The sequence below is a fragment of the Leucoraja erinacea genome, chromosome 37 (genome assembly GCF_028641065.1).
Source record: "Leucoraja erinacea ecotype New England chromosome 37, Leri_hhj_1, whole genome shotgun sequence".
Lineage (NCBI taxonomy): Eukaryota > Metazoa > Chordata > Chondrichthyes > Rajiformes > Rajidae > Leucoraja > Leucoraja erinaceus.
The window spans coordinates 6,265,735-6,289,069 of NC_073413.1; the positions used below are offsets into that span (position 1 = coordinate 6,265,735).

Below are 23,335 nucleotides of genomic sequence, written 5' to 3' on the forward strand. Positions count from 1 at the left end.
TCTGGAACGCTGGTGCTGCTCTGGAACGTTGATGCTGCTCTGGGAGGTTGACATGGCTGTGGAACGCTGATCCGACTGAGGGAGGCCGATACCGCTCTCCAACGCTGATACGGCTGTGGGAGGATATGCCTCTTGATCGCTGATACAACTGTGGAAGGATGATATGGCTGTGGGATACTGTTATGACTGAGGGCCGCTGATATGACTGTGGGAGGTTGATACAGGTCTAAGACTGATGTAACTGTGGGAAGCTGATATGGATCTAGGACACTGACAGGGGTCTGGGAGGCTGATATGGCTGTGAGATGCTGATTTGATTGTGCAAGGCTGATACGGGTCGAGGAGGCTGATATGGATCTGGGAGTCTGATATGGGTCTTGGACGCTGATATGCATCTAGGAAGTTGTATGAGTCTTGGACGCAGGTATGCGTCTAGGAGGCGGATATGGCCCTGGATAACTGATATGGGTCTAGGTAGCTGATATGGGTCTATGGATATGGGTCTAGGAAGCTGATATGGGTCTAGGTAGCTGATATGATCTTGGAAGGTTGGAAGTTGATATGGCCCTAGGATGCTGATATGGCCCTGGGAGGCTGATATGGGTCTAGGAAGCTGATATGGCCCAGGAAAGCTGATATGGATCTTGGAAGCTGATATGGGTCTAGGGACACTGATGTGGCCGTGGCAGGTTCACTAATCTATGACTTTGTGAGCAGCATTTTCAGCCCCGCCACCAGGCCCGCGGCCAGGAGACCCCCGAGGGCATAGAGTAGCCCTTCCTGTGGACAGAGGGAGACACAAGACCGTTAATATCAGGGGATCGTACAGAGGGAACCGAGGATGGAGGTGGGTACCACAGGGGTGAAATACACCAAGGCTCCTTCTGCATAGTCGCACCAAACACTCCCATGGTTCGGCTGGAACTCCCACTACACAATACTACCAGACGCACAGGGCAACACAGGGGATAAACCACCTCTACACCAACAATGTGTCCCAGTCTAATCAGACGAGTTTACACACATCAGAACACTCGGTCTGAAGAAGGGTCTGGACCTGAAACGTCACCTATTCCTTTTCTCCACAGATGCTGCCTGACCCGCTGAGTTACTCCAGCTTTTCATGTCTAGCTTTTTAAGAATAAGGAGGAAGCCATTTAGAACGGAGACGAGGAAACACTTCTTCTCTCAGAGAGTTGTGAGTGTGGAATTCTCTGCCTCAGAGGGCGGTGGAGGCAGGTTCTCTGGATGCTTTCAAGAGAGAGCTAGATAGGGCTCTTAAAAATAGCAGAGTCAGGGGATATGGGGAGAAGGCAGGAATGGGGTACTGATTGGGGATGATCAGCCATGATCACATTAATAATAATAATAACCTTATTTATATAGCACATTTTTAGTCAACTTGCATTGACCCCAAAGTGCTTCACATAATTACATTACATTTACACACAGGCAAAGGTGGGTGAAGTGTCTTGCCCCAAGGACACAACGACAGTATGCACTCCAAGCGGGATTCGAACCGGCTACCTTCCGGTCGCCAGCCGAACACTTAGCCCATTGCGCCATCTGTCGCCCCATTGAATGGCGGTGCTGGCTCGAAGGGCCGAATGGCCTACTCCTGCACCTACTGTCTATGTTTCGATGAAATCAGTGCCCACATTACTAGATTGCTACAAGGGGCAGTGTGTATGGAGCTGTACCCCAGCAGGGGGCAGCATTCCAGGAACTGGTCCCCAACAAGGGGCAGTGCCCAGGCAAGGGATGGTACCCTTGAAACTTGACCCAAAGAGGGATCCGGTGTGGGGGGGGGGGTTGGGGGATTGAGAAGGAAGAGGGACTGTATTGATATTTTTTAACTTTTTCAGCGCCCTTTACGTGGTGGCTCTCTGTATACTTGTGTCCTGTGTGCAAAACGAAGAATTTCACCGTATCAAGTACACCTGACAATAAAGTACCTAACAAACAATCTAGTCCCTCTACACAGGGATTCTCCCCCTCTACATTGGGGACCTGGGGTGGAGGGTATTGCCCCGAGGTGTTCCCTGCAACCTGTTTCTCTCGCGGTTCACACACTCGCCAGCCGCCTGCCACTGTTGCGGGCTGGAAGAGTCTGTGTACCACGTGTACGTGGAGTGCGTGAGGCTGCAGCCTAAAGGGGCTGCTCCTTGCCTTCAGGGGAGAGGGTTTGGGGCTGAAGGTGTCCTGGTTGGGTTGCTCCTGGGCCTGGCCGAGTTGGCCATCCACGTGTCACGTCGCCAGGCAGTGGAGGGCTCTGCCAGAGCCGGCTGCCTGCTCCTTTTCCGGGAATACGTACGTTCCCGGGTGGGGTTAGAATGGGAATACGCCCTGTCCACGGGCACCCTGAGGGAGTTCTGGGACCGCAGGGTGTTGAATGTATCCTTGACAAGGATTGTAACATACTTGTATAGTGGGTTTTATTAAGGAGATATGTATTGTATTATGGTGGTGGGTTGTGGCTTGTTTTATTGTAGTGTCAATATTATTTTTTAATAACTGAATACATTTTTTGATTTTAATTTTTTTTAAAAACCCAATGAATCTACTCTAGTAAGGAGCATTGTCCACAAAACTGTGCCCCAGCAAGGGAGGGTACCCATGGAACTCCACCCCAGAGATAGACACAAAATGCTGGAGTAACTCAGCGGGACAGGCAGCATCTCTGGAGAGAAGGAATGGGTGATGCTTCAGGTTGAGACCCTTCTTCAGACTGAACTGGACAGAGGTGCGCCTGTACTCCAGCACTCATGGAACTCCACACCCCCCCCAGCAAGGGGCAACACTTCCAGGAGGGGAGGCGTGCCGGTGTACCGAGACATCTCACACCGTTAAAGAATGGTGACCACGCCGCATACAATATGCCGACAGCAACTCCTGATCACCGCTGCTCAGCGAGTGGCCGGCACGGTTACTCACCCATCCGCCCATCTTGCTGATCCATGGAGCCACCACTTCAATAACGAATGTTTCCAACCATTTAATAAAAGTAGCCCACAATTCGCTTTCCAAGATCTTAAAAAGAGAACCAGACCAACTAGTCAGCTGCCTTCAGTGTTATGCAAAGCTTTAGACTTTACTTTGAAGAGATACAGCACAAAAAACGGGCCCTTGGTCCCACCGAGTCTGCGCCGACCAGCGATCGCCCCCGCACGCTAACACTATCGCACACACACACACGAGGGACAATTTACCATTTTTTACCGAAGTCAATTAACCTACAAACCTGCACGTCTTTGGAGTGTGGGAGGAAACCGGAGCACCCTGAGAAACCCCACGCAGGTCACAGGGAGAACGTTCAAACATTGTACAGACAGCGCCCACAATCGGGATTGAACCTGGGTCTCTGGCGCTGTGAGGCAGCAACTCTACCGCTGCACCACCGTGCCGCACTTGTTTGTATCTATACAATTACATTGATGGTCTGGTGAAGAACTGTAAGAGATTTAAGTGTAGTCACATTGTCACCCTCTACTGCGGAGCCACTGTGCCTCACTGATCCACCGCTAATCTGACTACACTATGCTATAGAGCCTTTATTAACCTTTCCCTGGACTGTCACTCCTGTATTGACTCAAGGTACATCGAACTTTCCCAAAGACCAGGGAAAGCTGCACATGAAAGAACTGCAGATGCTGGTTATAATCGAAGGCCATGGTTAAAAACGTCGGCCATTCCTTCCCTCCAGAGATGCTGCCTGACCCGCTGAGTTACTCCAGCATTATGTGTCCACCAGGTAAAGCTGTCTCTGAACCATGTCTCGATACAATTCCATGGAGGTCACAGCAAAGGTTAGACAAAAATGCTGGAGAAACTCAGTGGGTGAGGCAGCATCTATGGAGCGAAGGAAATAGACAACGTTTTGGGTCGATACCCTTCTTCAGACCAAAGCAAAGGTTAGACAGGTTCTATTCTCTTGTTAATATCCAATTGGATCCTGACCCAAAACTAATAATATTAGGAATTTCAGAACAAAGCATAAAACTTACAATAAATCAAAGAAATGTCCTTGATTATTGTATAATAATTGGGAAAAAATTAATATTAAAATTTTGGAAAAATCCAATAACCCCCACAATTAAAATGTGGATTACGAAAATATCTGAGACCTTACACTTTTTTTCTCCCTTCCCTCTCTATTAGCTTATAGTTTCCTTTTTCTAAACCCGTATTTCTTTTCTCTCTATAGCTCTATCTTTCAAAAAAAATTATAAAAAATAGAAGCTGTGTTTAAATGCAACTGGTAAACAAATCGTGTTTTGGTTATGATATGTATATGTTCTAATAAAAATATTTTTGAATAAAAGACAGGTTGATTCAGCACTGGCTCATCCAAGATGACAACTCGGGATGGCTGTCACCCACCGCTGGAAGATGGCTTCACGATCGCAAGACATGGCTACTCACTCCTGGCAAAAATCGCTTGGACAGGTAGAAGAGAAAGATGAATGGCGTATAGCTGGAGAAGTTGCCTTTGCCGAAAATGCCCTTGATCAGCGCCTGGAGCACTTGTAGGGGCGCGTTGCCGTTCAGGAGGGGCTGTAATAATCTGCAGGGAAGGAACAGGGATAAACCATGAGATCACTACCGCCTGCGTTTTATGGATCGGACTGGTGAGTTCTTCACTCTCGCTGCAGCAGAATGAGAGGACAACCACAGCGTATATATGCACGGTGGCACAGCGGTAGAGTTGCTGGGTGCAAGGTGGCAGGAACTGTGTGTGAAACAAGTGTGAGCAGTGGACTCGGTGGGCTGAAGGGCCTGCATGCTGTATCTCTAAACTAAACTACAACTAAATGGGAATTTGCTCAGTTCATCCAAGAATCCGGCCGAGAATCCCTTGATGGGAAGGCAGGGCTTTGGTGGGACCTCCCTCAGTGAGGGAAGTGCAGACGGAAGCTTAAAATCAAGGAACGTTTGTGGTCCCACAACACCGAAATCCATTCACTTACCTATTTAATTCAACGTCATTGTCTAACTGGCCTCCCACTTTTATCAAATGCGCTACCACGTCAGATACGTTCTGCGAAGTTCTGTCTTCATTCCCGCTAGTCCTGGGAACCACGCTGCCCACTGCAGCACTTGGAACTACTGGCTCCGTTACATTGGCGTAGCTGAGAAGGAGAACAAAGAGGACTCAGAGGGATTATGGAACCACAAGGTAAGTGATAGGAGCAGAATTAGGCCATTCAATAGACAATAGACAATAGGTGCAGGAGTAGGCCATTTGGCCCTGCGAGCCAGCACCGCCATTCAATGTGATCATGGCTGATCATCCCCAATCAGTACCCCGTTCCTGCCTTCTCCCCAGATCCCCTGACTCTGCTATTTTTAAGAGCCCTCTCTCTTGAAAGCATCCAGAGAACCTGCCTCCACCGCCCTCTGAGAGAGAATTCCACAGACTCACCACTCACAGAGAGTAAAAGCGTTTCCTCATCTCCGTTCTAAATGGCTTACTCCTTATTCTTAAACTGTGGCCCCTGGTCCTGGACTCCCCCAACATCGGGAACATGTTTCCTGCCTCTAGTGTGTGCAATTCGGCCCATCAAGTCTACTCCACCATTCAATCATGGCTGATCTATCTCTCCCTCCTAACCCATTTCTCCTGCCTTCTCCCCATTACCACTGATGCCCCGTACTAATCAAGAATCTATCCATCTCTGCCTTAAAAATATCCAATGACTTGGCCTCCACAGCCTTCCATGGCAATGAATTCCACAGATTCACTGCCCTTTGACTAAAGAAATTCCTCCTCGTCTCCTTCCTAAAGGAAAGTCCTTTAATTCTGAGGCTGTGCCCTCTGGTCCTAGACTCTCCCACTGGTGGAAACATCCTCTCCACATCCACTCTATCTAAGCCTTTCACTGTTTGGAACGTTCCACAAAACACGGACCCGCTCCCGGGAAGACTCTCCGATACCAGCTGCTCCCGGAGATCATTCCACAAACACCAGCCCGCTCCCAGGAGGGCTGGGCTAAGACAGGGAAGAATTTGGGTGGCACAGTGTCGCAGCGGTAGAATCGCTGCCTTACAGCGAATGCAGCACCAGAGACCCGAGTTCGATCCCGACTACGGGTGCTGTCTGTAAGGAGTTTGTACGTTCTCCCCGTGACCTGTGTGGGATTCCCCCGAGATCTTCAGTTTCCTCCCACACTCCAAAGACGTACAGGTTTGTAGGTTAATTGGCTTGGTATGAATGTCAAATGTCCCTAGTGTGTGTAGGATAGTGTTAGTGTGCAGGGATCGCTGGTCGGCACGGATCCGGTGGGCCGAAGGGCCTGTTTCAGCGCTGTATCTCTAAACTAAACTTAGCTAATAAATGATGAGTACCTGCGAAACAGTTGCATGATGTTACTGGTGACCTGGGTGGAGGCATCTTCCTCTGGATGCTGGCTGCAGCTCGTGGGATCCTGCTCCTGCTGCCGGCTGTGGCAGGAGATCGCTCCATCCGGTAACACCACGCAACTGGGGCCGTTGCAGAAGGCAGCGTGCTCCGCCATCTGTTCCGCGGAGAATGGGCAGAAACACAACGGGCACTCGCCCACCGCTTCACCCTCCTGCGCCCACTCTGAAGTGACTGGAGCACAAACAGGAGTCACATTACCAGGCAGAAATGGGCAAAAACACGCGCACTGACCCCGGCAGGCCGCGGCCTGCAGAGGGAGCCACCGAGCACGTACCAAAAAAGTATGCCATGGAGGGGAGGAGAGGGGAGGGGAACCACAAGGAGGAGATACCGAGCACGAGGCCATTCAAGGACAATAGACAATAGGTGCAGGGGTAGGCCATTTGGCCCTGCGAGGGAGGCCCGGGAGGGGAGGAGGGGATCAGGGGAGGGGAGGGGAGGGGAGGAGAGGGGAGGGGAGGGGAGGAGAGGGGAGGGGAGGAGAGGAGAGGAGAGGAGAGGGGGGGGGAGGAGAGGAGAGGAGAGGGGAGGAGAGGAGAGGGGGAGAGGAGGGGAGGGGAGGGGAGGAGGGAGGAGGGGAGGGGAGGGGAGGAAAGGGGAGGGGAGGGGAGGGAAGGAGAGAGGGGAGGCGCGGGCAGAGGGGGAGGGAGGAGAGGAGGGAGGAGGGGGGGAGAGGGGGGGAGAGGGGGGGGGGGGGAGGGGAAGGGAGAGGGGGGGGGGGGGAGGAGGGGTGGTGTGGAGAGAGAGATATAGGGGGGAGAGGAGAGGGGAGGAGAGGAATGAAGAGGGGAGGAGAGGAGAGGAGAGGAGAGGGGAGGGGAGGGGAGGATGAGATGAGAAGAGAGGGATGAGATGATACAAGGGGGAGAGGAGAGGGAGGAGATGAGAGGGAGGAGAAGATGAGAGGAGAGGAGAGGGGAGAGGAGAGGAGAGGGGGGAGAGGAGAGGAGAGGAGGAGGGGAGGAGAGGGAGAGGGGAGGGGAGGAGATGGAGGGAAAGAGAGGAGAGAGGGGAGGAGAAGGAGAGGGGAGGGAGAGGGGAGGGGAGGGAGAGAAGAGGAGGAGAGAGGGGAGGGGAGAGAAGGGAGAGGAGGGGAGGAGAGGGGAGGGGGGGGAGGAGAGAGGGAGGAGGGGAGAGGGGGGAGAGAGGGAGGGAGGGGAGGAGACGAGGGGGGGAGGAGAGAGAGGGAGAGGAGAGGGAGGGGAGAGAGGAGGAGAGGGGAAGAGAGGGGAGGAGAGGGGAGGAAAGGGGAGGAGAGAGGAAGAGAGGAGAGGAAAGGAGAGGAGAGCAGAGAGGAAAGGAGAGGGGAGAGGAGGAGAGGGAGGAGAGGGGAGGGGAGAGGAGGGGAGGGGAGGGGAGGAGAGGAGAGGGAGAGGAGAAGGGAGGAGGGGGGAGGAGAGGGGGAGGAGAAGGGAGGGGAGGGGAGGAGAGGCGAGGGGAGGGGAGGGGAGGAGAAGGAGAGGGGGGGAGGGGAGGGAGGGGAGGAGAGGGGAGGGGAGGGGAGGGGAGGGGAGGGGAGGGAGGAGAGGAGAGGGGAGGGAAAGGGCGAGAGAGAGGGGAGAGGGGAGAAGGGGAGGGGAGGGAGGAGAGAGAGGAGGAGGGGAGGGGAGGGAGAGGGGAGAGAGGGAGGGAGGAGAGGGGGGGGAGGGGAGGGGAGGGGAGGGGAGAGGGGGAAAGAAGAGGGGAGGGAGGAGGAGGGAGGGCGAGTGAGGGGATCGAGCAGGGGAAGGGAGAGGAGGGGAGAGGAAGGGGAGGAGAGAGGGGGGGAGGGGAGGGCTCCCGGGGGGAGGGGAGGGGGGGAGAGAGGGGAAGGGAGAGAGGAGAGAGGGGGAGGGGAGGGGGAGCCGCTTTCTGGGAGGGGAGGGGAGGGGAGGGAGAGAAGAGGGGAGGAGAGGAGGGAGGGGAAGCAGGGAGAGAGGGGGAGGAGAGGGGAGGAGAGAAGGGGAGTATGGGCGGGGAAGGGAGGGGAGGAGGAGAGGAGGGGAGGGGAGGGGAGAGGGGAGGGGAGGAGAGAGAGGGGAGGAGAGGGGAGGAGAGGGGAGGAGAGGGGGAGGAGGGGGGGGGAAAGGGGAGGAGAGAGGAGGAGAGGAGAGGAGAGGAGAGCAGAGAGGAAAGGAGAGGGGAGAGGAGGAGAGGGAGAGGGAGGAGAGGGGGAGGATGTACAAGCGGGGCAGAGACAGGGAGTCAGAGTGGGCAGAAAGAGGTGTAAAAGGAGCCAGAGAGAGCGAGGAGAGGTGGAAAGGTCAGAGGGGAGGGGAAGGGAGGAGAGGGGAGGGGAGGGGAGGGGGAGGGGAGGGAGAGGGAAGGGGAGGAGAGGGGAGGGGAGAGAGGGAGAGGGGAGGAGAGGGGAGAGGAGAGGGGAGGGGAGGAGAGGGGGAGGGGAGTGGAGAGAGGAGAGGGGAGGGGTGGAGAGGAGGAGAAGGAGGAGGGGGGAGGAGGGGGGGGGGAAGGAGGGGAGGGGAGAGGGGAGGAGAGGGGAGGGGAGGAGAGGAGAGGGGAGGGTGGGGGGGGGAGGACAGGGGGAGGGGAGGGAAGGAGAGGACAGGGAACCGGGATCTGGCCTTCCGCGCCCTCGAGATCGGCTGTGGGGGGCTCCCACCCCCTGGGGCACAAAGGTGGACGGGCGAGGAGAGGGACATCGGTCCAGGGAGGGCGACAAGTGGAGGCCCCGCAGCAGCCTGGGCCTCGCTTGGATCGGGTCTCATGTATCTGTACACTGTGGACGGATCGATTGTAATCATGTATTGTCTTTCCGCTGACTGGTTAGCACGCAACAACAGCTTTTCACTGTACGTCGGTACACATGACAATCAATTGGGAAGATAAGATGGCCCGATCCCAGGATCTATTTAGACCCAAGATCGACACAAAATGCTGGAGTAACTCAGCGGGACAGGCAGCATCTCTGGAGAGAAGGAATGGGTGACGTTTCGGGTCGAGACCCTTTCACTGCTCACCATCAGTGGGCATGTACCATCCATCACATGACCATGCATGGTGCTCTAGCTGGCTCTCGGGAAAGTCACGGCCACACATTGGGCACTCCATTGTCATGTTGGTCAGCCTGATCCCTGGTGGGACAAGAAAGGGAACAGGTTAATCTAACCTGAGACACAACAACAAGGCATTCATTTTCGATCGACACAAAATGCTGGCATCTCTGGAGACGTTTCGGGTCGAGATGCTTCCATGTTCATTGAATCACTCTGCTGTCGGATGTGTAGGAAGGAACTGCAGGTGCTGGTTTACACTAAAGATAGACACAAAGTGCTGGAGCGACTCAGCGGGACAGGCAGCATCTCTGGAGAACATGGTTTACAGGTTTAAGGTGAAGGGGAAAAGATTTAATAGGAATCTGAGGAGTGACTTTTTCACACAAATGGTGGTGGGTGTATGGAATGAGCTGTGGGAGAGGTAGTCGGGGCTGGGACTAGCGCAACGTTTAAGGAACAGTTAAGACAGGTACATGGATAGGCATGTACAGGCACTTCCAGCACTTTTGTCTACCTTCGATTTTCCAGCATCTGCAGTTCCTTCTCAAATATATGGATAGGACAGGTTTGGAGGGATATGGGCCAAACGCAGGCAGGTGGGACTAGTGTAGATGAGACATGTTGGCCGGTGTGGGCAAGGAGGGCCGATTGGCCTGTTTCCATGCTGCATCACTCTTTGGATCGGGGACGTTTCAAGTCAAGACCTTTCTTCAGACTCTGGGGGCAGCCGGCGTTTGCTGCAAGCTGACGGGGGGGGGGTGGGGGTTTGGGGGGGTAGGGTTGGGAGTGGGGGGAGGGGTTGGAGTGGAAGGTGGGTGTTGTAGGGGTGGGAGTGGGAGGGGGTTGTTGTGGGGATAGGTGTCGGAGTGGGGGGGAGGGTGGTGAGTGGGGTAGGGAGGTGGGGTGGGGAAGGCATGGGGGCAGTGGGCTTTTATTGCAATTGGCAGGGGAGGTATGTGAGCTGGGGGTGTTGTTGGCAACCATCAGTAGGCCAGTCTGCTATAACCGAAGTGCATTATAAAGAAGTCCGGTATAAGGAGTTCGCTCTAGTGAGCTACTGAGGTGGGTGTGGGATCAGGGGCAGTGAGGGGCTCCATAGTCTGACTGGTACAAGCGAGTGTACACTGGAGTGAAGGTCAGGGAGGAGCACCAAGTTTCAAAGTGGAGGCACTATGAGTCTGAAAGGATTACATGCACGCTTACATTATCTTAACACAGCACAGTGGGGCACTTATAAAGCCGCATAATTAGCGGCAACTGCCGAGGGCTGGAGGCCCCGACCACGGGGAACAAACTTTATTGAATTCTCTCGCATTAGGGAACATTGTCTCCGCACCAAAGATCCTGTAGCGGAGCAAGGATACTAGTGCGGAGACGGAAGTCGGTTACGGAAACATCCTGGTAAAAGTAAAATTTATTTGGGAAAACTCTTCTCCTCATTTTCAGAATTATAATTTATTAACACAAACTGTTCCCCCCCCGCAACGTTGATTACACTGCGAGTCGGGTCGGGTCCGGTTACTGAAATGGATGGAAAAAAGGCCCACGTGCCGCTCCGTTGCGTACTACACGTCAGCCCCTTGCATTTAGAAGGAGTGGTCTATCTTGCTTGCTATATAGGATCTTTGGACCTGATGGGCCCAATGGCCTAATTCTGCTCCTATCTCTTATGGTCAACGCTGCCCTATGACCGAGCAAGGCCATTGTGATGCATGGGTCACTGCAGGCCGTGTCCAATCAACATATTCTCCATATGTGGAGAGGACGACCATATTGGGCGGTTGCGCAGTCACCCCCACACCCACAGTCATCCTCTGTTGTGTCATTCATTGCCCTCCTTATAAGGTCACCCTCTCCATTGTTTGGCCCAGTTGCCTTGACACCCAATTGTGAATTGGACTCTTGTCAACATTGCCCTGTGCCAGGACTCAGTCGGGCTCAGACCCAGCCCAGTTGCGAATGACTAGGGCTAGGTGGGGTGGGAAGTTGTGCGGACTCAGTTCGGGGGGGGAATGTCTAAAAAACCTTACTGGAAATGGGTTAGACCATTCGCTGAGGGGGGGGACCGCGGGACAACTGTTGTGGCGTGACTTTAAGTTGACACGGTTCTTTCACAAAAGCCTTCTGGGGGGGGGGGGGTTCTCGTGAAACGTATTAGCAACTTTAATGGTCAAGCGGGTGTGAGCATTGTCCATATGAGTAGGGCGGTAAATGGTAGTTGATGGCCATGGACAACTGTGTTTCCCTTAAACTCCCTCAACCAATGCAGTAATCCCCACGGTCTCACCCCTCTTCTTACATGGTCCTAGACACTGAGTGGTATAGTTTTGCTGCCTCACAACACGCCGGATAACCCCACGGGTTCGATCCCGGCCCGTACGGGGGTTGTGCGGGTGGGGCTCTGTCTAGGAATGCGAGCAATTTTAATAAAAGTGTTCTCGCGGGAGGGAAAAAAGGGGGGGGGGGGGCTCAATCAGGGACCACTTGGCCCCAAGGGAGAAGAACAAACAGCGGGCCCGCACTTCAGGTGGGAGCCGAAACTAACTGCGTGTGGGGAGTTCATCCACCACTAAGTGGGGGCCCCCACCTAAGTTGGGGTAAAAAAGGGGGGTGGTGGGTGGGGGGGGGTGGGTGGGGGGGGAAGGTTGAAGGGGTGGGATGGGGTGGGTAGAAGTCAACTGGGCAGTGGAAAGCTCTCCATCTAGGTGAGGAAACTAGGTGGGGAGGGGAAGCTGTTTCCTGGAGCAGTCACATCCTGGGGGTGGTGAAGAGGGGTGGGGGGGTGGGGGGGGGGGGGGAAAATCAGCGGAAGGGTCAAGCCATCCTCTGCTGATGGAGACAGGGGGGGGAAAGGCTACCCAAAGAAATGGTGAGTGAGGGCGCGCAGTAGTGTATTAAAGGGGGCCGGGGGGGGAAGGGGGAAAAAAAGGAAAAGGGGGGTGCCTCATGGCGCCAGAGACAAACCTGTGTCGAAAAAAAAAGGGGCGGGGGGGGGAAAAGGGAAGGGCGGGTCAAGGGGGGTCAAAAACTGACGTAGCGGTGGTGCAATAATGGGGGGGGGGGTCTAGTGCCGGGGGCGGGGAGGGGGGCCCGCTGACTAAAGAAATTCCCTCATCAAAAAAAAAAAAAAAAAAAATCTCACAGGGTTTGCCGGCAAGAAGAAAAAAAACGTCCTTTAAATTCTGAATGTAATTAAGCAGAAATGAACGTGCAGATATACTGGCAAAAATCAAACGATAGACGACGAATTATGCCGCTAAACTTAGCGGGTGAGGCAGCATCTAGTGAGCTAAGGAATAGGTTACGTTTCGTGTCGAGAGCGGAACTTCGTGTTCAGGGTCGGGGGACGAGGAAGGAAAAAGCAAATCCTTGACGTGGATCATCGAGGGCCAAAAAACGAAACGGCTGCGAAACGGAATAAGGGGGAAAAATGATATCACTAAATTGGGGCTCCATTGATGTTTCTTGCCTGACCCTCTGATTTCCTTTTATATTGCTGGTGCTAGTGGCGGCCTCTTTTCCTAGATCTCCCACTAGAAACATCTGCTGCTAAACAGCAAAGAAATAAAAACAATCGGGGGTCCTCATGCCCTATCATGCCTTTCTCTCAACGCGAAAAGGGCAAGACACAAACGACCCAGTCGACGAGACACGTATGTCCAGCTTGGTTCCTACAGTGTTTGTGGTTGGGTCCCTTGGGCAAGTCCAACACCGTCTTAAACCCCTGACCTTTGTGCATGGCAGAGCAAGAATGTGACAGCTCTAGGCCACGTGACAACAGAAGGCGAGTCGTGTTACACAGGGGAAAGGCAACGAGGTGCCAAGGTATGGTACAAGGCGGTTAGGCGGGAGCCACACCGGGGGTAGCAATGATTCCGTGGGTGCTGCTCTGTTTGACTGATGATGGAAAGACCTTCACAGGTGAGAAACCCATCCCAGCACCGAGCGTAACTGGGGCCATGTACAGAGAGGTCAACGAGATATGGGTGTGGCTGTGTGGGGCCAGGCAAACAAGTCAAGTCACTTTTATTTATACAGCACATTTAAAAAACAACTCTCGTTGGCCAGAGTGCTTTATATTGGTGGAGGTACTAACGTTTATAACAAACATTGAGAATTGCGGGGGGGGGAAAATAGATAAAAATACGTACGTGAACAAAATAACCAAAAACTACATACATATAGCCCTCCGCTCAGGGACGTCAAGACATGAGTAGAAAAAAGAGTGTAGTGGGGGTTGGGGGGTGTTAAGTCTCTACCTTAAACGGAGACCATGGGAGGTACTTCTGAGGGAGGGACCAACAGATCAGGGATAAAATGTAAATTGGATTAGAATACACCGGGGCCGGTCAGAAACCCCCCAGGCAGGGGATATGGACAGCAGTAACGGGCAATTCTCTACGCAGAGGGTTTGACTGCAAGAAAGGGAAAGCCTTGGAAGAACATAAAACTATTCCATAGAGGGGTGGGAGCGCAAGGAGGTTGAGGGGTGTCTTATTAGAGGGTAGATACAGAATCATAACAGGAATAGATCGGGCGCGCACAGAGTCTCTTGTCCTGAGTAGGGGAAGCCGATGAACAGGGGGACTTATTGTTTTTAAGGTGGCAGGGTAGGGGGGGGAAGATGTAAGAGGAACCCGAGTCAACTTTTTTTCACGTAAATGGGTTGGTGGTTGTATGCCAGCCGGAGCTGCTGTAAGGAGGGGGTAGGGGGTGTGGTCTTAGGGCCAGTGGGTGACGGTGGAGTTACAATGGGTGTGTAGAAACGCTGTAAAATTAGACATTTTAGACATAAAAGAAAAAGCAGTTTGGACAAAAAGGGATAGGGATACGAACATTGAATGGAATGAATAGAATCGCATGCCTTTTAATTGTCATTCAAGGGGCGTGGGGGGCTGGTTTATGAGAAAAAGGCAAAAGTTACATGTGGGTCTAGGGAGAATAGGGGGGGCTACAGTCTTACAAGTTTCCACAAAAAAAAACAACTAAATATTGGCTAACAAGCGGCAGAGGGGCTAATGTAAGGAGTTTTGGGCGCTGGTGTGCCCGGGTGTGGATAATTTTGGCGAAGGTCCTGGTTTCCCACACCGTAATCACAAAATCATGAAATGAGGGTGGGAAGGGATAATCTAAGGGGCGATCAGAACGACCTGAAAGTGCCAGTGAGAGCAGCAAAATGGGGAGGAAAAGGGGGGGAAAAAAGAAAAGAAAGGGGGAAAAAAGATAAAGGGCCCGCGCCAGTGGAGGGGAAGGGGGTCATGCGTGTGCACTGTGGCCTCTAACTACTGGAAGGGGGGCCGGGGGGGAGTGACCTCTCACATCCGCTCACCGAGGCAAAGGGTGTGGTGCAGCATTCAGAACAGCACACCCTTCCTAGTCAAACTGTGACTAAAAGGTGGGGTGCTAGAGGGGGTGGGTGCTTGGGCGGGTGTGTGTGTGAATGGGCCAGGGATTCGGGGGGAGGATGCACCAAAAATATGGGGTTGTCGGAAGGGTCACGTGTGGCCTGTAAAAATAAAAGGGGGGTTGCAGTGTACTGGCCGGGGAAAAAAATAATAGTGTTTTTTTTTTGTTTGTGTGTGTGTTTGTTGTTGTTTGTGTGTGTTTTGTGTGTGTTTTTGTTTGTGTGTGTGTGTGTGTGTGTGTTTTTTTTTGTGTGTATTTTGTGTGTTTTGTGTATATTGTGTGTATTGTGTATATTGTGTGTATTGTGTGTGTTTTGTGTGTTGTGTGTGTGTGTATGTGTGTGTGTGTGTGTGTGTCTCAGTGTATTGTGCAGTGTTTTGTGTGCGTGTGTGTAGGGTGCCGTGTGGTGGTGTGGACAGTGTGTGTGAAAAGGGCGTGATGTCAGTGATGTGTGTGTGGGTCAGCTGTGTAGAATGTGGGTCTGATTGTGTTTGGTGGTCTCAGGTGTGTGTCGATGTGTGTCAGTGGAGTGTGAGTCATGGGATTTGAGGCTGATCTGTGTTTCAGTTAGTGTGTGTGCGTGGAGTGTCAGTTGTGGTAGTGGTGCTGGTGTGTGGGGAGGGTGTGTAGTTGTGTGTGTCAGGGTTGTGGATGGTCAATGAGGTGGGCGTTTTGTCTTACCTTGAAATAGGGTGAAAGGGGGGTGAGGGAGGGAGTGAGAGGGGTGGGAGAAGTGGGGAATACCGAAAAAGGAGGGGGTCTCCCTGTGTTGGGTGTGGGCCCAATCAAAAAAAAGACCACCTATCCCGTACCCCCCACGACCAGAAGCGTGAATAGGCGTCATCTGGGGGATAACTACCCTCTTCTGGCCAGGTAAGTCTGGTGTAGCTCTTACCCCTCCCCCCTAGGTCCCCCCCTCCCCCCCGTCCCCCCTCCCCCTCCTCCCCACAGGGACCCCCTCCTCTCCCCACAACCCCCTCTCCTCCTCTCTCTCTCCCCCCTCAGATCCCCCACTACCCGCCTCAAAGCCAGGGCACCTGCCCCTGACTTAGTGCGGCCCCCACTCTCCGCCTCCGTCCCCTGGAAGGGGGGTTTTGCCCCATCCCCACCTCCGCCTCTCGCCCCACTGGCTCCCCCCCACCCCTCAGTCTCCCCTCCTCTTCCCTCCCGATCCCCCTCCCTCGCAGCGCTCACAACCAAGACCTTCCACCCGCTGACCCAAAAAGTCCCCTCTTCTCTCCCTCCCCTCACCCTCCCCTGCACCCCCTCTCCCTCAGCGCCTACCACACTACAGAGTTATTATAGCCAGGGCTCTGTAAGCCTGGTTTGCTGGACCATTGGTCTTCTGAGGTTAGTACAGTGATTTAATAAAGGACTAACACGCCCTCTGGTGTTGCTTCGGCAGGGGCGCCGAGAGAGGTATGAGACCAAACCTAAAAGACTTAACCTCTACTGGGTCCTCCTCACCAAATTGCAGCAGGCGCTTCACACGCCTTCCCACACGGATTGTCAGATTCACAGGATTTCACCTGCTTCCACTCCCCCCCTTTCTGCTGGCAACATTAGCGGACATTTCCACCTCTTACCAGCAATGCGCCATCTGCGACACACAAACAGGAAATCCAGGGGGGGGCAGGTGGATTTCTCCTCTGCCATCTGGGATAGTCACAGGTGGCATTAAATCTGCAATGGAACCAGCAGGAATGCTCCCGTCTGCTTCGTGAATCCTTCCGCACCAGGCATAGTCCCCGCTGATGGACTACAAAACCCAAGTCATTGTAATAAGAAAATGCATATCAATGTTACACTGGGGCATAGTCATTCGTTGTGCAGCAGGGTCCTTAGTTGGACCAACCAGCTCCTGAGCAAGACCTAGTAAAGTGCCCCAATTTGTACCTGTCTCTTAAACCGGCATCATAGCCGCGCAATTTGGCAGCATTTTTCATGCAGCTGCCACGACTCAAAGCATAGCATGTTACAGAGCTTATTGGGAATAAAGGGCAGGGAGAAATCGGGATCATGTGATTGTATCGGAGGAGATAGAGGTCGGGGCGAATAATTTGAAATTGACTGACAGATGAGAACTTCTTGACTCAAGGGCTAAAATCGAATGGCCTTATTCAGTACTCTCGAAGGTAGCTCTTGTATTCCCTCATGATTTTCAAATGGACATTATCCTAAGCTGTGATCCATACATAGTCCACATTTATTTAAATGTTCTAGAAACCTGACAAAGACGACGTTAACATCCTGCGTTTTGGCATAGCTCTTCGTGTATACCCACCACTCTCTGTGTGAAAATGTTGCCCCTCACGTTCCTGATACTCCACTAGGTACATCTTACCAGCCTGAAAAAGACCTGTTAATAATTCAAACTCTCTGCTGTCAATGTCATATCCAATCTTAAATCCACGTTAGACACAAAATGCTGGAGTAACTCAGCGGGGGTCAGGCAGGAGAGAAGGAACGGGTGATGTTTCGGGTCGAGAGCCTTCTTCAAACCCGACCTGCAACATCACCCATCCCTTCTCTCCAGAGATGCTGCCTGAATTACTCCAGCTATTTGTGTCTATCTTTGGTTTAAACCAGCATCTGCAGTTCCTTCTGACACACTTAAATCCATGTTAAAATACTTCCCCCCTCCATACTTTGTGCAGCGACCTTTTATATGGCATTTTGGCATATACCATCTGGAAATGCAAATATACTAATATCAACAGGTCCCCCCCCTCACATTGACTGTGTCACTTACTCCATGGCCCTCAGTGTGAAGAAGGGTCCCAACCGGAAACATCACTATCCACATTCCCCAGAGATGCTGCCTGTCCCGCTGAGTTACTCCAGCACTATCAGAGTCATACAGCATGGAAATTGGGGGTGGGAGGTAGCAACCTTCACCTGGTCCGCCCTGTTTCGACAAATGCAATCAACCCCGGCGTGCACAATCAAATAAGATCAAATAGAACAAGTTGTCCTACAACTTTAGGCTGAGCATGCCGTACACAAGAAGAAGAAGCGTGGAAATAGGCCCTTCAGCCCAACTTGCCCACACCGGCCCAACTTGTCCCATCTACTGCGTTTGGCCCATATCCCTCTAAACCTGTCCTATCCATGTACCTGTCTAACTATTTCTTAAACATTGGGATAGTACCTGCCTCAACTACCTCCACTGGCAAGCTCGTTCCATACACCCACCATCCATTGTGTGGAACGGGTGGTGGGTGTATGGAACGAGCTGCCAGAGAAGGTTGTTGAGGCAGGGACTTGTATTATAAACCAGCATCTGTGGTTCCTTGTATCTCAATGATGCCTGGCCTGCTGCTGAATATTCTGATTTTTGTTTTGGGTCTGGCAGCGATGGGGTGGGGGGGGGCTACTCAGGGTCACCCCCTCCCCTCCCCAAACTGGGGATAAACATAAACAACACCCCCAGGCTGGATGGCTCAATGTTCCTCAGCCCGGGTCCAGTTCCCATCCCCCTGCCGTTAGATTAGGGGAACGTGTCCGGCTGGAGAGAAGAGTGTAAGCTTCAGAAAGCAGTAAGATTTGTCCTGATCTCACTCTCTTCTCTCCCTCCCCTCTTTGTCCTCTCATCCCCTTCTCTCCCCTCCACTCCTCTCCCCTTCTCCCATCCCTCTCCCTCATCTTCTCCCTTCCCTCTCTCTCTCCCTCTCCCTCTTCCTTCTTTCTTCTTCCTTCTCCTTTCCCTTGCTCCTTCTCTCTCTACCCTCCCTCCCCCTCTCTCCTTCTCTCCTCTCTCCCTCCCTCTCCCTCCCCCCCTCTCTCCTCCTCTCCCCCTTCTCTATCCCTCTTCCCTTCCCTCTCTTCCCCTCCCTCCCCTCTGCTTCACCTTTCTCTCCCTCTCTCCCTCTCCCTCTCATCTTCCAATCTCTCCCCTCCTCTCCCCTCCTCTCTCCCCCGTCCTCTTCCTCTCCTCTCTCCCTGTCCCTCCCCTCTCTCCTCTCCCTCTCCCCCCTGCAGTTCGGGGACAAGACAGAGATCCACATGCAAGTGGACGGTAAAGTCAAGACTATGACTGTGGCCGAGCTCCTGCCGATGTCTTCGGGAGGAGAAGCAAAATAGTGCCGGACAATGAACCCGAATGCCACAGGGATCCGGAGCTGACTTGCCCACGGCGGGAAGTGTGTCCGGATTGGAAGCAAGTCCATCCTTAATATGGCATTTGGGAGTTTTTTTTTTAATTGCATTTGATTCTGCAGGAAATGGTGGTGTTTAATTCAAACTAAATTGTACCATTGCCCAGAAGCTCCAATACACATTTATACAATGCAAGTGCTTGCCATTCATTTGCTTCGACCATCAACAACTGAATCAGAATAAGAATGCCTGCACTCGTAACAGCTCGTTACTTTATCTGTTCATGAAGACAGGGTTTCGGCCCGAAACGTCCGCCTATTTCCTTCGCTCCATAGATCTGCTGCACGCCGCTAGATTCTTGTGATCTTCGCGCTCCGCATTTCGGCCTCTGATTGAAATGGGGTTCTCGCCAAAAAAAAAAGAAGGACAAAGTTTTGTCTAGGCGCTTCGATAATTATTGTTTCCAGCCTCTAATGCCGGTTCCTTCTTGACATTACATTTAACATTTCATTACTTATTATCACTTATCCCCTTATCTCCCTGCCCTGCAAATATTTAATGGGACCACTAGTGCAGAGAGAACAGGTCAGAGAGGGAGGTGGTGGGGATGGAGTTGCGATGGAGAAAGGGATGGCGAGATGGTCTAGCAGAGAGCGGAGCAGGAAGTCAGGGATCGCGAGGGGCTAGATGGCCGAGAGGAGGTGCTATTCCTCCCCCCCTCCCGCCCTTCTCCTCCTCTCCTCCCTCTTCCCTCCCTCCCTTCTCTCTCCGTCTTTACTAATCTGGAGTAAGGGCCCTTTAGAATGGAGACGAGGAAACACTTTTTCCTCACAGAGAGTGGAGAGTCTGTGGAATTCTCTGCTTCAGAGGGCAGTGGAGGCTAGTTCCCTGGAAAAATGCGGTTTCACGAGAGCGAAAAAAAGCTAGAGTGGGGCTCATGGGGGGGGCAGGAAAAAATAGCGGAGAGTCGGGGGATAAATCTGGGGAGAAGGCAGGGGGGGAACAAGGGGGGAGGTAAAAAAAAAAAAAACTGATTGGGGATGATCAGCCATGATCAGGGGGACATTGAAGCGGCAAAAAAAAAAAAAAGAAAAGCAGCTCGAAAGGCCAAATGCCTCCTCCTGCAACCTATTGTCTATTGTCTCTTGCCTCTTTCTTTCCTCCCTCTGCCCCTCTCCCCCCACTTCTTTCTCTCCTCTCACCCCTTCTCTCTCTCTCCCCCTCCCAAGTGTCCAGGCTTTCCCCGGCACTTGAGCAAGAAGCTTCCCCCCACCCCCAAAGCCAGACGTGGAATGCCAGGGACCCTCAGGCAGAGGGGGGAGGGGAACCTACCTCCTCAGGTCAGGGTGGGTGGTGAGCACAGCACACAGCTCCGTGAATAATCCACAAGACTGTGACTCTCCAGGCAGTCTTGCCCACGAATATCCTTGCTGCCCTGAAGGAGCGGACAAAGGCTCGAAGGACCAAGGTGTGCGGATACATGGATCCACAATACCAAATTGGCACGCCTCCACTCTCGACGTAGCCCTTTGTCAAAGCATCTCTGGAATGCACCAAGCCTATTGTCTACAATATTACGTACACAAAAGGCAGGGCACACGGGCATATCACGTGTGTGGAGCAAGTGACCTGACACGGCCAACAACTCCTATATCACGCTGGTATAAACCAAAATCTGGAGTAACTCAACGGGTCAGACAGCATATCTGGAGAAAAGGAATAGGTAGCATTTCGGGGACCGACCTGCTCCTTTCCTCCAGAGATGCTGTCTGACCCACTGAGTTACTCCAGCTCTCTGTGTCTATGTCCAATATTTGTGCGCTGGTTCGAGTCAGAATCGGAGTCCTACAAAGGTGGAAAACCATTTGGTCAGAGGGTGGTGCCATCTGCAGGATTCGTCCCCAGGGAGGCTGTGTGTGGAGCCACGTGAATGGATATTTTTTTTAAGGGCAGAGATGAACAAATTCTTGATTAAAGTTGCGGGTGTCACGGGGGGGGGGGTTATTGGGAGAAGGCAGATGATAGAATGGGTGTTGAGAGGGAAAGATAGATCAGCTGTGATTGAATGGCGGAGTAGACTTGATGGTCTAATTCTGCTCCTTTTATGAACTTATGAAACAGGGCCCAACTTATCTGCGCCGACCAACATGCCCCATGTACACTAACCCCACCTGCCCTTGCCCATATCCCTCTAAACTTGTCCTTTTCATATACCTGTCTAAATGACTCTTAAATGCACCAACTACTTCCTCCGGCATCTCGTTCCATACACCCACAACCCTTGGTGTAAAAAAGTGAACCCTACTGGGCAAAACACTTTGTGCATTTACCCGATGTAATCGTGTGATGAGTTCCGGTTGCCACATCGAGGGACAGCACAGTGGCGCAGTGGTAAGAGTTGTTGCCTCACAACGCCAGAGACCTGTACACTAACCTACACACACTAGGGACAATTGTTTTGTAATAACTTAACAAAGCCAATTAACCTGCAAACTGCACATCCTTGGAGGGTGGGAAGAAACTGGAGCACCTGGAGAAAACCCACGCGGTCACAAGGAGAACGTAAAGAATCAGCACAGACTGCACCCGTAGTCAGGATCGAACCCAGGTCTTTGGCGCTGTGAGGCAGCAACTCTGTCGCTGCTCCACTGTGCTGCCCCAGATGTTGTGGGCCGAAGGGCCTGTTCCTGTGCCTCTCCTTCTTCTCCCCTCTCCCATCAGGCAAGAGGTACAGACATAAGTGTGAAAACGCACACCTCCAGATTCAGGGACAGTATCTTCCCAGCTGTTATCAGGCAAATGAACCATCCTCTTACCAACTAGAGAGCGGTCCTCACCTGCCATCTATCTCATTGGAGACCCTCAGACTTTATCTTGCACTAAATATTGTCCCCTTAATCATGTATCTGTACACTGTGGATGGCCTGATTGTAATTGTGTATATAGTCTTTCCGCTGACTGGATAGCACGCAACAAAAAAGCTCTTTACTGTACCTCGGTACACATGATAATAATAAATTAAACTTAAGGAAGAAGCAAATCATAGTGGGCCACAATGGAGACCACCACTGATGAACGGACGTCAAATTCACAATGGTCTCATCTCCTCACTGCTGATCACTGCTACCACACAAAGGCTCCCTAAACATTGTGGGGCAAGTGTCCTAACCTCACCAATAGGCCCCATCTCCATCCTATTCCCACCCCCAGAATCACTGGTAGAGGAGCCCTCCCAAAGTTCTTCCAAGGAATTTGGTCAATGGGCTGGAATGAGGTGTCAGGCTAAGGGGGGAATGGATGACTGTTCATAGAAAAATAGGTGCAGGAGGAGGCCATTTGGCCCTTCGAGGAGGAGGCCATTTGGCCCTCACCTGAAATCCAATTGGAGAGGGGTCCTGAGGTACGGAGAGACTCACATGGTGTGTCTGCCTCACACTGGCCCAGTAGATGGTGGACTATCTACAATGGGTCCAACTGGAGAACTAGGGAGACTGAGAGTCAGGGGAGAGGGATACTAGAGATATGGAAGGGTATGGTGTAAAAACGACAGAACAAAGCAGACATTGATCAATCACAGCAAGAGAGGGTGTCGCAGAACTCTTGTCGGAGAGAGGAGGGGACGACTCGAAACATCGCCACCCATTCCTTTTCTCCAGAGATGCTGCCTGACCCGCTGAGATACTCCAGCTTTTTTGTGTCTATCTTTGGAGACCTCAGCGTCTCTATCGAAGGGGACAGTTTCACCAGAGATTCTCACCCTCCATCCCACTGGAGTGAGCAGCTCTACCCATGACTCATGATTATAATCCAGGCGATGGGACAACGAGGCTTCTCCACTGGCGACTGGGGACGGCCCCCACACAACCCCACCCTGTCGCCTTTGTTTTCCAAATACCCAGACATACACCCACATACACACCTGCCACGCACGGTACACCGGCACAGGGCGTTAAATAACAGGTAAATAATTGATCGCACTCTGAAGATGACGTCTGATTTCCAGTAAACAGTTTACAAATATCAGGTTACCTCATGAAGGTCATAACACCCCGAGCAAAGATCACACCCAGCACAACACACACACAAATCACAGCCTGTGTGGGCATGGGGGGCGGAGGGGGGATACAGTTGGTGGATGTGGGGACATAGGCGGATATACCCAATGAGCCATTGGTCCGGGATTGGGGGGGATAGACCGAGGAGGGACGTAGAGGGGAGGGAAGTGTGGGAGACAGATGGGGTGAGGGGAGACAAGGGCGTGGGGGGGCTAATATGGCTGAAGGGAAAGGGGGTGTCGGGGTGAGAAAATGGGGGTGGGGGAGAGGGTGGTATGTGAAGAGGGTGGAGGACAGAGGGATTTGTGGGGTGACACAGGGTTGTGGGGGATGAGAGGGGGTGTGGGGACGAAGGGAGGGGG

At 52.6% G+C, this 23,335-nt stretch overlaps 1 protein-coding gene and 1 long non-coding RNA gene across 2 annotated transcripts; one reads left to right on the forward strand and one right to left on the reverse strand.

Annotated features, from left to right (window-relative positions):
* Nucleotides 1-344: 344 nt before the first annotated feature.
* On the forward strand, nucleotides 345-735 carry LOC129713844 (uncharacterized). Its single transcript, XR_008726284.1, has 3 exons — nucleotides 345-474; nucleotides 508-526; nucleotides 610-735. It is a non-coding gene; the product is annotated as an uncharacterized LOC129713844 (long non-coding RNA).
* Nucleotides 553-20,477, reverse strand: LOC129713843 (uncharacterized). The gene is made up of 7 exons (XM_055663176.1): nucleotides 20,251-20,477; nucleotides 9,379-9,492; nucleotides 6,346-6,592; nucleotides 4,968-5,129; nucleotides 4,423-4,564; nucleotides 2,935-3,030; nucleotides 553-780 (listed from the first exon to the last, which is right to left on the reverse strand). Exons 2-7 carry the CDS (start codon nucleotides 9,473-9,475, stop codon nucleotides 700-702), a joined length of 825 nt encoding a protein of 274 aa, XP_055519151.1. The 5' UTR covers nucleotides 9,476-9,492; nucleotides 20,251-20,477; the 3' UTR covers nucleotides 553-699.
* Between the last annotated feature and the right edge of the window lie 2,858 nt (nucleotides 20,478-23,335).

Excerpts from the sequence above, each read along its gene's own strand:
- LOC129713843 (XM_055663176.1), bottom strand. The coding sequence starts at position 9,475 with ATGACAATGGAGTGCCCAATGTGTGGCCGTGACTTTCCCGAGAGCCAG. Across the intron at positions 5,130-6,345 it reads ATCATGCAACTGTTTCGCAG|CTACGCCAATGTAACGGAGC; the intron begins GTACTCATCATT and ends TCTCCTTCTCAG. Across the intron at positions 4,565-4,967 it reads AATGACGTTGAATTAAATAG|ATTATTACAGCCCCTCCTGA; the intron begins GTAAGTGAATGG and ends CCTTCCCTGCAG.